General features: G+C 40.3%; 1 protein-coding gene across 1 annotated transcript; it reads left to right on the top strand.

Annotated features, from left to right (window-relative positions):
• Nucleotides 1-133: 133 nt before the first annotated feature.
• On the top strand, nt 134-11,726 carry si:dkey-175m17.7 (uncharacterized). Its single transcript, XM_027023829.3, has 4 exons — nt 134-938; nt 3,262-5,387; nt 6,623-6,928; nt 7,169-11,726. Exons 2-4 carry the CDS (start codon nt 3,278-3,280, stop codon nt 7,432-7,434), a joined length of 2,682 nt encoding a protein of 893 aa, XP_026879630.2. The 5' UTR covers nt 134-938; nt 3,262-3,277; the 3' UTR covers nt 7,435-11,726.
• Nucleotides 11,727-13,226: the final 1,500 nt, after the last annotated feature.

Genomic DNA, 13,226 nt, shown 5'->3' with positions numbered 1-13,226 from the left:
CAGTGGTTTACATCTGAGATAGGGGGAAATGTTAGGTCATTTCATTGAAAACAAAAACAAAAACAAATTACCGCCAAATCAAAGGCGAGAGGAAGAATTTTCTCGTTCCTAAAGATGCATTTAATTTGCGGAAATATATCACTGGCGTTAGAATATAAAGAATTACGTATATGTGCTTATCCTCGAAATACCCGTCTCCTGCTTATACACATGAAGAGTTCAACTATGATCGATTCTGAGAAAAAAATAATTAAACCAGAGGCTGGCTTTAGATTAGCGTAAGACATAAAAACGCCACACACTCGTATTTAATTAGTCTAGGCTATACATTTTCTTGGAGCTCTAGATTTTTTCTTATGAGTAAACCTTTTATTTAATTAATGGTTAATGATGCTAATCGATAATTAGTTTGGATGACACAGAACATAAGCTGGTTACTTTAGGCTACAGGCTAATATCCTCTAACTGCGAATCACGGTAAGTTTCATACAGACATATTTGCCTGCCTCTTTCGTTTATTCTGTTTCCTATTGGTCCTGGATGATGTCATCCATTTGTAAACCCCACCTTCATCGCAGCGTTCCCGACTCACCCCCACCCCCCGCCCCCACCACCGGCGTTCTCTCTCCTGAGCACAAGCACACTACACACGAGCGCACGTTGAGGCGCGACTACATTGACGGCGCGTTGCTTGCTCGTGTAGTCGACCGGTGACAAAATGTATTATATTCAGGATACAGCCCATCCCACATGTGTGAATTAAACGTAGATGTGGAAAGATCTGTGATGGGTTTTGAAAAATATGTATATTTCGTTCATGCAGAGCATAAGAAAATGCAGCTAGTAATGTAATCATGCATCGGAGAGGAACTGCCGCCAGAGAAGCGCAGCGATAAAAGTAGAAATAATGACGATACATCACATCTACCAAGTATAACGTAAGTATTTTTATTCTTTTTTATTTCAAGGCCTGCATGCAAAACCCATAATAACTGTAGCTCCTTCGCCACATTTTGCTTTCAGTAAACCAAAAAGGCATGCCTTCAGCGTAGCAACCTATTTGTTTTAAACACAGGCCTTTATAGCCACCTACGACCGTCGCTTATTGTGAAATATATGCAACCGTTATACACAAGCGCAGAAGCGTTCTACTGGAATATCGTCTCTCATCAATTAGGCTGCAATACCTAGAACGAACATGCAGTTTCCTCCATTCATCAAGATAATTAAGTCCCAATGTTATAAGACAGATACCAGACGAATACAGCACGTATGAGCTTGTGTGACAGCACGGCCTATCAAGGAATTTTGTCAAGAGCATAGGTTCTGCGGAGAGGACCACTTTTTACAGTTAAGTTTTATTTGTGCTTTACAATTCTAATAATTTTATGGCATTGAATGTCCCAGCAAAACATTTTAATGAGCCTGATCGAATACTCGTATCGGTCATTTTGCAAGGACAATCAGTTACAGGAACAAAGGCCCGATCGTGATTACTACTCGCAGAAGCGACTGCTTATCTCTTGCCTGTGGTAGAAACCCGAGAAGCTAGAACTGTGAGCTTAATGATGTGTGACGATGGGCGAAACCTTTTAATTTACCGGTTTCTACCTTGTTTATCAAAGGCATATAGAATTTACTCTATGTACACACAATCTGAATCTTTGTAATTCGTGGAATACGTGTGACAACGATGTCGTTCGCAAAGATGAAGACAGGCTGCTTTTCTGTGAACGGATGAGCATGGATTTTGTTGAGTATTCTATAGGCAGGCATATATCTGACGCAGGCTGTTTGTTGGCTGATTCGCAGAGCGTGTGTAACAACGGTACACAATGAATTAGGCATAATTAAAAACAGTTGAAATGTTCAGGTTTTATTAAGCACCTTTGGAGAGATACAACTGGAAGATGAGGTATTCTCGCTCTCTTTTTTTTTATTTCAGTTTATTTCCTATTTCAGCCAGACATATAAATATGTAGGTTCTAGACATGTTCTTCAAAGTCTAAGTCTAATTAATTAGACTGGGCATGCCATCAGAATGTATCAAAGAATGCTTAAAAATAAACCATCTTATCCATTAAACCTCGGTGCTTTTGGTTACAGCCTTTACTCTATACATTGATGTCTGTGGTTTATGCTTTATTTTCCTTTTTTTTCTACCTATATTACAATATAACTCTTCAGTGCCATTGCTTTCATTTAAACTTTGTGGGGGACACCCCTCACACCACCCAACCTAACACATTATATTAGTAGTGTGAGCACGTCCAAAACTACGCCTATGTAAATGTTTATATATGGAAAATATTATACTGTTCTGTGTGCTTAGGCTGTAACTGTGCTTATGATGCACGGGCTACTGCAAGCAGATGCTAATGTATAAGTGTGTTCTGTTTTGGACCCCGTGTGAATTATAGAAAGTCATTACACATGTAATATTTGTGTGGTAGTGCTGATGAGGTGTTTGTTGTGTGAGCGACAGTGATCAGAGTGATGTTGACTCGCACTGTGACAAATCTGTGTCAATATAACCACCAACCCTTCACCACAGGCAACTAAAGGCAAGGCTGAAAAAAGACAGAGGATGAGGGTGCTATTACCAGGCTCTGTTCATGGATGTATGCATGTGGGATAAAAAGCACAGTGTGATGACTGTGTTCTGGACTGTTTGTGTAGTTATGTCTGAAGTGCAGTTTGGCTTGTGGGTCTCTCCCATGTGGTCCACTGCAAATTCAATTACATCATGTCTTGTAATTTGTTCTCAGAATTCTCTGAGGTCTCCAAGTTCTCCTTCTCCCTATGATTTCCTGGCATTCCATGTTGCTCATTGCTAATGTTACCAACTGCCCCTGTGTATAAATGATACTCTGGTGTATGTTACCTGTCTTTGTATATTAAGAATATTGCATTTAAATGTTTATTTGTTATGATACATTAAATGCAAATCATCATTACTTATGAGTTTCTTTACACCTGGCTTAATTAACACATTTTAACATCCTTTTTGCTACATATACATGTTAGCAAGTGAACAGACAATTTTGGTTAAGATAATATTGTCAGACAAAAGCTATTTACTTATATATTATAGTAATCATCAATAATTTGTGTAATTGTGTGTGCTGTGACTAAAATTGAGCTTATTTCTTAATACATCAATATAATGTCCAAACAATATACTTTTTTAAAATTATGTCAATGCCAGGTTTAACAAGGATTATTATGTCTCTTTTTCCCCTCTGTTCTACAAACACACAGCTCTGCCTAGCCCCAGATGCCTCCTCTCCCTCTTGACGAGCGCATAGTGGTTATTCAGCGGCCAAAAAACTTGGCCTTGCGTGTGGCCTCTCCACCAACCACCTCCCAGTCTTCCTCACGTCTTACCAGCCGCAACAAGCTCCCAACCCACTCACCACAGCCCCAGCCTCCTCTACATCACCCCTGTACACCCTTCAGCTCTTTGTCCCTGGAATGCCGGCACAGGCCCTTCTCCCGCATACAAAAAGCCAAGGACGAGAGAGGCACCACGACAGAGGTCAACAGCTGGATCCCTAGCCACTGTCACAGCAATGGGTCTGTGACTCTTGGGCCAAGACCTCCTAAGCACACACATAACATTGACATTAAAGTGTCTGTGGACAAAGGAGGAACACATTCAGACAAAGGACTCAGTAGCAGCTTAACTCGAGGTGGAAGTGTCAGAGAGGGCAGAGGTACAAAGCACTTGGAGCCAGGGCAAGGTGACTGGCAACCCAGAGTAAAGTCTTCAGAGCAAGCTGAGAGGTACCAGAACCAAAACAAGACACAACATACTAGCCACCATCAGAACCAGTTAGCAGTGTCACCAGGGGGGGTTTTAGAATTCATTCCAGCCCAAAGACAGCAATCCAAATCTAGGTGGATAAGAGAAGACTTGTCGTCAAAGTCTCATTATAAAACCGCAAACAACAGAGACGTGCTATCTGTGGGAAACAAAGAAAACTCTAAACTGGGACCTGCCCACCAGCCCCCCAACCCCCACAGTCTACCCCATTACCATGGCACTGCCCCAACACCTCATGCATCAATCTTAAATACTCACTACCCAGCTGGCTCACCCTCTGTCCCGTTCCGGGCCACATCCTCTTTCCAGTACCTAGGTCAGACCCGTCCCTCCCGTGCCAGAGAGCAACACCCTCAGATCCTCCACAGCTTGCCCCTCTCCCCCACTTCTCTGTGTGGAGGCTTCCCTAGCCCTGACCACACCTGCACTATTAACTTTTCTCGCCCATTCAACTGTGGCTGTTGGAGGCTGGTACGTGGTAGGGGAGGTAGAGGTCACTCAGCTGACTATCAAGGAGCCTCTGGAAGCCCATCCTCTTCATTTTCCCAAACCCAAAGAATAAGTCCAACCAAGGGAGGCGATACCATAATGGGACTAAAGACCTTAGGAGGGTGCCTGTCTACAGCCTCCACAACCAACACCTCCTCCTCCAACAGCACTGTTTCAGACTGCCGCACAGGGCTTCTTAGGCCCTTACGCTGTACATCCTGTTCAGGGGAAGGTGGCAGTTTTGAGAGTCCTACTGCCTTCCGTAAGAAACTAGTTGGTGGTTGCCTACCTTGTGCCCCACTATCCTCATCTGCTCCTCTGCGGGCATTGCAAAGTTGTGTCAGTGGCTGCAACCCCAAAGCAAGTCAGGCAGGAAGCTCAAGCTGCAGCTACTGCAGCAGTGATCCTATAGTAGTGACCTTTAATCCTCACAGAGGGAAACCTCCCAACATAGGCCACAGTATTGGGACGCATACCATGGGAGGGTACCAACATGATGATGACGATTACAGCGTGCGCACAATTTGGCCTGAGGAGCTTGCAAAGAAGATGACACGTTCTAAAACCCAAGCTAATCACCACAGTACAGGGATGGGGATGGGAACAGGAAGGTCTTACATGGGTCATGACCAGAGCAGCCGCAATGGAACCAATCCTGTCATTTTGGACTGTCAGAACCTTTTAGAGTTTACCCGTTCCCAACTGACCGACCATGCAGGACGCCGGAGGCTTCAGCAAGGCAAAATGGCAGTTTTGGACTTCATGGGGTCTGGGAGCAGCAGAGACCCAGGCCGAGACTCTCTGAAGAGGCTCTGGAACAAAGGAGCAGATGCTGGAATGGGGGACAGTGATGGGCTTGATGATGACATGCTTCCACGCTCTCCTTCCCTTAATTCTCTCCGTCCTGAGTCCCCACCTTCATTTTCACCTCCACCTTCTGCTCCTAGTACCCTCATCAAGCCCAAAGCCAGAGGAAGAGAGCGGGAGGGTGGACACTCTTTACCTTCTGCTCAGTCACTCCACTTGGTCCTCAACCCACTTAACAGAGAGCAAGATGAAGAGAATGGAAGAGGTAACAATGCTTTTGTGTAATCATAAAAGAGCATGAAGAATATAGTCTTGTGCTCTGTAATACCCAGATATGCTCAACCGGAGTTGAGATACACTGTTATCATCAAGTCAATTGTAAATAATTCATGTTCTCCCTTTTATGCATAACTGCCAAACATCCTCCTAATGTGCTGGACATTGGGCTTTCTTGGCTTGTGTGTGTAGTTGCACAGTATTTTTAGAACTACTGTAGTAGCAGAATCAAGCTATAGCCATTATGTGCAGGCCTGCTGCCTGGCACACAACCCCAGAGTTATATTTCTAATTAGCCTAACAAAAACCCAACTCTTATCTTCAGAAATGTCATGGTACAATGGATGTTTCTCTGGAGGGTTATATCTTTTCACTCTGTAAACATCTAAATGTTGTGGGGTTTCTTAGTCCTAATTTCATTCCAATTTTAAAACATCCTTTGCCTGAACATCTTTTTTTCTTCTTCAAATTTTCAGTTTCATCATTGTTCCAGCCTTTCTTTTCTGTATTATTGTAATGCAATGGTATATGTTAGCCTAAGGATAATGACTCTTAATTATAGCTGTGGTTCAGAGCAGAATGAGACAAGGGAAAGCAGTAGAATAATGATGTCAGTGCAAACAGGATAAGAGAAGGAGGGATTAAAATAACTGCAATAATTGGAATTTTCTTGCAAAATGGTACCACTGATATGAAGCCCTTGTGGCAAGAGTTTAAGCCTGTTTCTCCCTTACATCATGAAGTCTAAAAGATTGGGATTTTTATTTATATTTTAGAAGCCTCTTTACTAGCAAACTCTTACAGAACAAATTTGTACCAAAATTGCAAAAGGTTCATATTCCTCAGCACTTTGCCATGACTGAATCTTTTCTGATGCCATTGCGAATAATATAAGCATAAAAGAATGCCTATGTGATGAATGCCTGAGTGCCGAAGGCCGTGGAGCAGGAACCCTGTAACCCTGTACAGGTGCGTGCCCTCACGGAGGTGTGGCTAGAAACTAGAAACAAGAATAAACCCCCCCTGCACACCGCAGACTGTACCACGTGACTTATGAGGGGGGGGAGCGTCCCGTGACAGCTTAAAGCCATGTTCATAATGGATTTGCAATTTTATTTGCCGTTCCATGGATGAAAGCAATAATATATATTACACATCCTAACAGGTGCATTTACTTGACCCTTTAGGTGAGATAATGAAAAGGTCTGTGTTTTTCTCTTGTAGTGCACCTCTCCCTCCCACTTTCCTCCTCCCTCCCAGCATCTCTCTCTGATGAGAGTATAATGACCCCAGATGTGGAGAACGCTGTGGTTAGCCCCATTCTACCGTTCCTCTTCCTGGGCAATGAGAGGGATGCACAGGACCTGGACCTGCTGCTGCGACTGAATGTCAGTTATGTGGTTAATGTCACCACTCACCTGCCCCTGTACCATGTGGACACGGGTTTGGTGCGGTACAAGAGGCTGCCTGCAACTGACAACAGCAAGCAGAACCTCCGCCAGTATTTTGAGGAGGTCTTTGAGTTTATAGGTAGGGTGTTTGCTTTTTTAAAATTGCCTTTCTCGTGCTGAGTACTCAAATCTTTTTGCATAGCAAGCCCAAATCTTCTATTTTGTACCTGTTTTTGTTGATTGTTTTAATTTAGCTAATTGTCTCAGCTGTGCTTTCTTCAAGAATAGCAATGGATCAGTAGCATGTTTGCTGACATGCCATATTGTTTTGTTTGTTTTTTGTTTGTTTTTATTTTTTGTTTTGCCTTGTTATTTTCAGAGGAGGCTCATCAGAGTGGGCGGGGCGTGCTGGTGCATTGCCAAGCTGGTGTGTCTCGCTCAGCGACAATCGTCATCGCCTATTTGATGAAGCACACCCTTATGACCATGACCGATGCCTACAAATATGTGCGGAGTCGACGGCCAGTGGTGTCACCCAACCTTAACTTCATGGGCCAGCTACTGGAGTTTGAGAGAGATCTCAACTCGGGAGTTACCCCTCGAATCCTAACCCCAAAACTAAGTGGTCTGGAGACACAAGTATGAAAGATCCAATTTAATGGAGATTAAAGGAGTGAAGGGTGAAGAAGGAGAATAAGGCTGAAAAAAAGAAGAGAGAGTGAAGACTGCACAATTGTTAGCAAAAATAGATTTACATCAACATGTTTATAGGGGTTTTGTTTTATGAGGAGATTTAAAAAAAACTGACCAGCTAAAAGTAATCTTGGGGCATATGCAAGGTCTATGGAGAGGCTAGATAGTTCGTATTAAATGGAGTACCTCTGCCCTTTTGAGTATTACATAATTATAGTGCTTTAACAGCAGTAGGCAAATGGGTGTTATAACCAACTTTACAGTGATATTCAGTTCATAAAAATGTGCCAAGTTTCATGATACTAAGTATTATATACCAATACATTACTAATCAATTTAATCCAATTATTATAGCAGTTATTCTTAATGATATTATCAAGTTGCCCTCATTGACACAAGCAACATGTAAAAACAAAGAGGGTGGGGAACACAACCAATGCAATGGCAAACAACCTGGCTGTCAAGCACAGAAAAAGACACAAAAATATGATGAGTGTTTAAGAACTTGAAAAAGAATAGTACATTACATTGAGACCCAAAAACTGTAGCAGATTTTTCATACCTTCTCCACTGTGCACAGAACTTTTCTAGACAGATTCAGTAGAGTGCAAACAAACCTTTTTTTTTTTATTCCAATTGTCTGTTACATGGTCACAAAAGTTGGATGCTGACAATTGAGAAATTTCACAATAAGCAAGAACTTTTATTTTGCCTTTTATAATTTCAGTTTACTGCTACTTTTGTTACCTGATTTGTGTTTTACAATGTTTATCTCAATTCCCAGTATGGGAGAAGTGCATAGTAATGGTGACCAAGGTCAGCCCGGTGGAACAAATATTAAATGAAAAGCTTGGAGACCGTCCCATAACTGGCCATTACAAATGGAGTTTCAGATTACCTCTGAAACCATCTCCAATGACTCCAAAGTACAAAGAGCAAAAAAGTTATTTATTTTTGTTGTTGTTTATTGCTGATAATATTACAGATAGACAGAGTTGACGAAATCATGGATGGATTCTGTTTTTTTCCCTTTTTGAACCTATGGACTATTTCTGTCAAAGCATTTTCAGATCTACACTGTTATAACAGTGCAAAGGTTTAGTTTATATTTATTTACTTGTTTATGTATTTATTATAAATACAGATTGTATGCTAAGAGAAAACACACAAATGGAATTACTTTGATGAAAGTACAAATGGAAATACAAACCTACAAAGTTAATTTACCAGCTTGTAAATTTACTTTGGAGGAGGAGGTTATTGCTCTGAATCTTGAATGATTTTGATCAGTTTTCTTTTTGAGTAACATTGACCACGCCTTTTTGTTTTTTAGTCAGTACACTCAAAGTCAGAATTAAATGTTACCGATCATTTGACTACCTATAAATGGCTGACTGACACTGCAATGGTATTGATATAATTGTTTCATATAAGGCCAGTTCATGCTTACAAGGGTGAGGAACTGTGAGTTTTGTCATTGATGCTTTCAGCACTTATTGAGTTGTGGCTAAAATAGCCTTGGCTGAGTTAAGAGTGTTCATTTACTCCATTTATGAAATTATAAAACAATGGTAATATAAACAACAGCACTTATATGTGCTTAATTCAGCCATGTAGTCTACCATTTATGCTATTTAAACACATCTTGGTTAATTTGATTCTGACGCTACTCATTTTTATGGTGGCATTTCAAATAACCCAGCTGTATTAAGCTCTCAGGGCAGAAGATAAATTGTCTGCTTTCAACAAATGACGCCATAAAATGTCCACCATTGTTATTAATTTTGTCTTACTCTTTGGTCCATGGTTTACATTCTCTCCTCTTTGTTCATAGAGTCTGAAGAGTCCTCTGCCTTTTTTGATACTATGCACCATTTTATCTTTTTTAATTAGGGGTATAATTGGTGAAAATACTAGGATTTGTGTAGTTCACTGTGAAGCTTTCTTCTTCCTGAATATTGTCAGCCTTAGCCCTTGAAGTCTCCCCTCATCAGTCTTGGCTAGCAAGAGTTTTGTCTGCTCTCTCTCAGCTCATCTCTGTGATAGGAGCACTGCCTTGTTCTGCTCTGCAATCCAGAGGGCAAATGAGCTGAGTCACGATATAGAGCCACAGAACATATTAGCAAAAAAGTGTGTGAAGTGTGTGTCGTGACATAAGCTTCAAAATCATCTAACAATGTCTCTGTTGGATTCCCAAAAGCTGAATTAATCAGAAGCAGCTCTGCTTTTCCGCAAGTGGTTGATTGTTTCTTTGTGTAATTTGGCTGGGCAAATGTATTTTTCCAGAGAACTGATAAATTGTATGACATGAAGTGTGTTTTAGTGAGTTAAAAGTGCTCTGAGAGACCAGACCAATCTCAGTCTAGAGATGGATGCTGCTGATACATTTAGATATTAAGGACAACAACAGTATTTAAACTTGAATCTTGTGGGATAATTGCTCAAAGACATGTGACACAATTTCTCGACAATTTCTGTCCTTATCGTTTATTGGATGGGATGTATAATTTTGGAACTATTCTTTGCTCTTTTTTAGCCTTTTATCTAAAACTGCCAAATGATTTTCTGTGCTTGAACAAATACATACAATATGTGTATTAGAAGTGAAAATGGAATGCCAGAAATGCCTTTGGGTAAAGCAGAATATATAGTTACTGTCTTCCAAGTCAATGTAGCACCGAAATTTGGAGAGGAAATTTACATTTTGGTTTCTTGGATATCTTAAAACTGTTTTAATTTGTTTATCCACTGTGAGTGTGTGTGTGTGTGTGTGTGTGTGTGTGTGTGTGTGTGTGTGTGTGTGTGTGTGTGTGTGTGTGTGTGTGTGTGTGTGCGTGCGCGTGCGTGCGTGCGCGCGCGCGCGCGTGAGTGTGTGTGCATGCATGTGTGCGAGAGAGAGAGATGAAATGAGGAAAGGTGGTAATTTATAGTGGATCTTTCCTTCCATTTCTACTAGGAATTCCAACCTCAGGCCTGTGATTAAATCATTAACAAAACACAAACCTCACCATAAGCCTCATCAATGCCACAATAACCTATGCCATTTTTCCTGGTGTTTTGCTCTTCCAAACACTGGGAACTGAATACCTCTGTATTTGTTCATTCATACCTTCCACTGCAGACAGGAAAAGATATTTAAGATGGTGAACATCAGGAGATGAAACTACTGCTCGCTGTGAATACAGTAATATGAAGCCTTTGTTTTGGAGAGATATATGAGCACTAAATCCATTTGGAAAATCTGCGTTAAACTCTTATGAGTGATATAGGAACCATTTGGAATTTTTTATGTGTATAGAATTATCTCTTACATATGTGTTTTTGCACATAATGCAAATGAGTATCTGAATTTTTGTGTATAATTTGCATATAATTTGCTCAGACATATAAATCTGTGTCTATTTCCGCGATTTAGATTTATTCATGTATGTATGTTGTTGTTGTTGTTATTATTGTTGTTGTTGTTATACATTGGGGTATATTTGCAAATTTTGCAAATAAAATGTCATTTTCATGAGCGGGTAAATTTACAACATCAGTCTTTAAGACTAAAGGACGTGTCCTGGAGGACAAAGTATGATGAGAGCTGTCCTATTATCAGTGTCTTCTCCTATTTCCCTGCCTCCCTGGGTGAGATTAGTCCAGCCAACCTGATGACAGTGTTCTTTTCCATTTGCTGTATCTTTATACTTTATGTATGTATTTAAAATTCTGTTTAACTAGTAAATAATCATTATTATGAGATGATGTTATATTTTCATGTTTTCACTGTTTTGTCTGAGCATTTTATCAGTGACTCTTTTAATAGACATGTATAGAAATATTAGGTTACTGTCTGTTATGGACGGCTTCAGTAATTTGATTGCTTGTGGTACTTGATCACCCCTCATCTCTTCCAGACTAAGATCAGTGTCCATGTGACGCTATATGGTGTCCAGTTGGACATATCATTATTCTCTTGTGCATTCATTTTGTCCTTGTTGATTTTTATCTTTGCGAATTGCTAGGAGGGCTTTTGTTGTTTTCCTTTTTTTCTAAAACCTACTGTGACTGGGGGTCTGCTATTGTTCTAAAGCAACAATGACGATAAGTATTAGAAACACTATTACCAGTAAAGACTCTGAGAAAGAGCAGAAAAACAACAGTTGGTGTATATTACCATTGAACTGTCCAACATTATAATATACGTAGTGGTTTCTGGCAAACTAAAATGGTTTGTTGAAATACATTTTTTTTACATCAAATCATCAATTTGCTGTGTCCAGCTTTCTTGTCCAGTGTGGGTCATGTGATAACGTGTGGGGAGAGAGCTCATAGAACACACAGATCATGCATCAGTATAGTCCTACTTTAGCACATAACACACTAAAAGAAGATCATTACTAACAACAGTGACCCATTTCCAATCAGTCATCAGTTTGGAAATTATTGGGCCATTAGAGTATAGTCAATGAGCCTTGTAAGATTGGCATTGACAGTTCAGCTTTTTACCCTGACAACTTCAACCTTGTTGTTAAGTCAATGGGCTGCAGAGTTCTGGCCTTACAGAGGAAACCTACAGTAATAGAATGAAGATCAGGATGGTCTCACTTAGGGAGAAAGATGCCAAGATCTGCCATGGCTCCAGAAAGGTCAGTGGTACTGTATGGTAGTCACTGGTAGTCTATGGCAGTCTGTGGTGGTCTGATTGATTCCATCTCAAATAGCTTGGGGCTTTCCTGTTCTTGTTATTGTTGCCTAGACACAGGCTACTTGGGTGGTAAAGTTAGAATGATATAACAATGCTAGAATGGTAGTTTGCATGACATGCAAAAACTGGGGCAAGGGCTTTCAGAGTGTGTGTGTGTGTGTGTGTGAGAGAGAGAGAGAGAGAGAGAGTGTATGTCTACAGAGAAAGACAAAAACAGAAAGTAGCAGGTTTGAAGGCAATACATTGCCAAATGAATAATAAATGAAGGAGATGCCATACTAATTTTTAAATGTTGATCCTATATGTTGTCTCATCTTGTGTGTATGCAATACTCCTACTAATCTTGTTTTTTTTGGAATGCTATATATGCAAGTCTTGCATTATATTGTAAGAATACAGGGGATGTAATTTTTAACTGCTTTTCTTTGTTGTATAGAAAAAAACCTGTTTTATGTGCTCATGAATAGAGAAGTAAATAGTAAAAAAAAAACTTTAAACAATGAGTCTTGTTGGAAAAATCCGTATTGCTCACTTTAGAAAACACATTCAACTCACTCAACTGAGTAAAGATTTCTTTATTCTTTATCTGGGGAGCTGAGCTGAGCTGTCTTCAGAGCAAGTCCTCCAAAGCACTCACTTCACTTCATAACTACACTGGTGTCACCACCCTCTTGTGTGACCTGCTAGATATATGAATTAACTTGGTGCTTTCTTAGAATACAGGATGAAAACAACGTCAACATAATCTGCTCCTGAATACATGATTCTAATGTACTAGTCATTCAGTTCCTTGTTTTGCAGCCAAGCAAGCTTAAACTCTATATGGGTCTGTTGATACTGTGAATATGTTAATATGTGTACATTTTAAATTTCCCACATCCTCCTTGTGGCAGCTATTTTAAGACACAAAAAATGACAGATAAAAATTTAAGAATAGGTGATACCATTACCTGAGAATGCCCTGAGCAGGGATAGGAGGCTATTTTCTTCTAGGAACAGAAATAACATGCAGTAGATCTGTGGTCTATGGACCACAACCAACCATTAAAGTAAA

The sequence above is a fragment of the Electrophorus electricus genome, chromosome 8 (genome assembly GCF_041902795.1).
Source record: "Electrophorus electricus isolate QZ-2024a chromosome 8, ASM4190279v1, whole genome shotgun sequence".
Classification (NCBI taxonomy): Eukaryota; Metazoa; Chordata; class Actinopteri; order Gymnotiformes; family Gymnotidae; genus Electrophorus; species Electrophorus electricus.
This window is presented reverse-complemented; position numbering and strand designations above follow the sequence as displayed.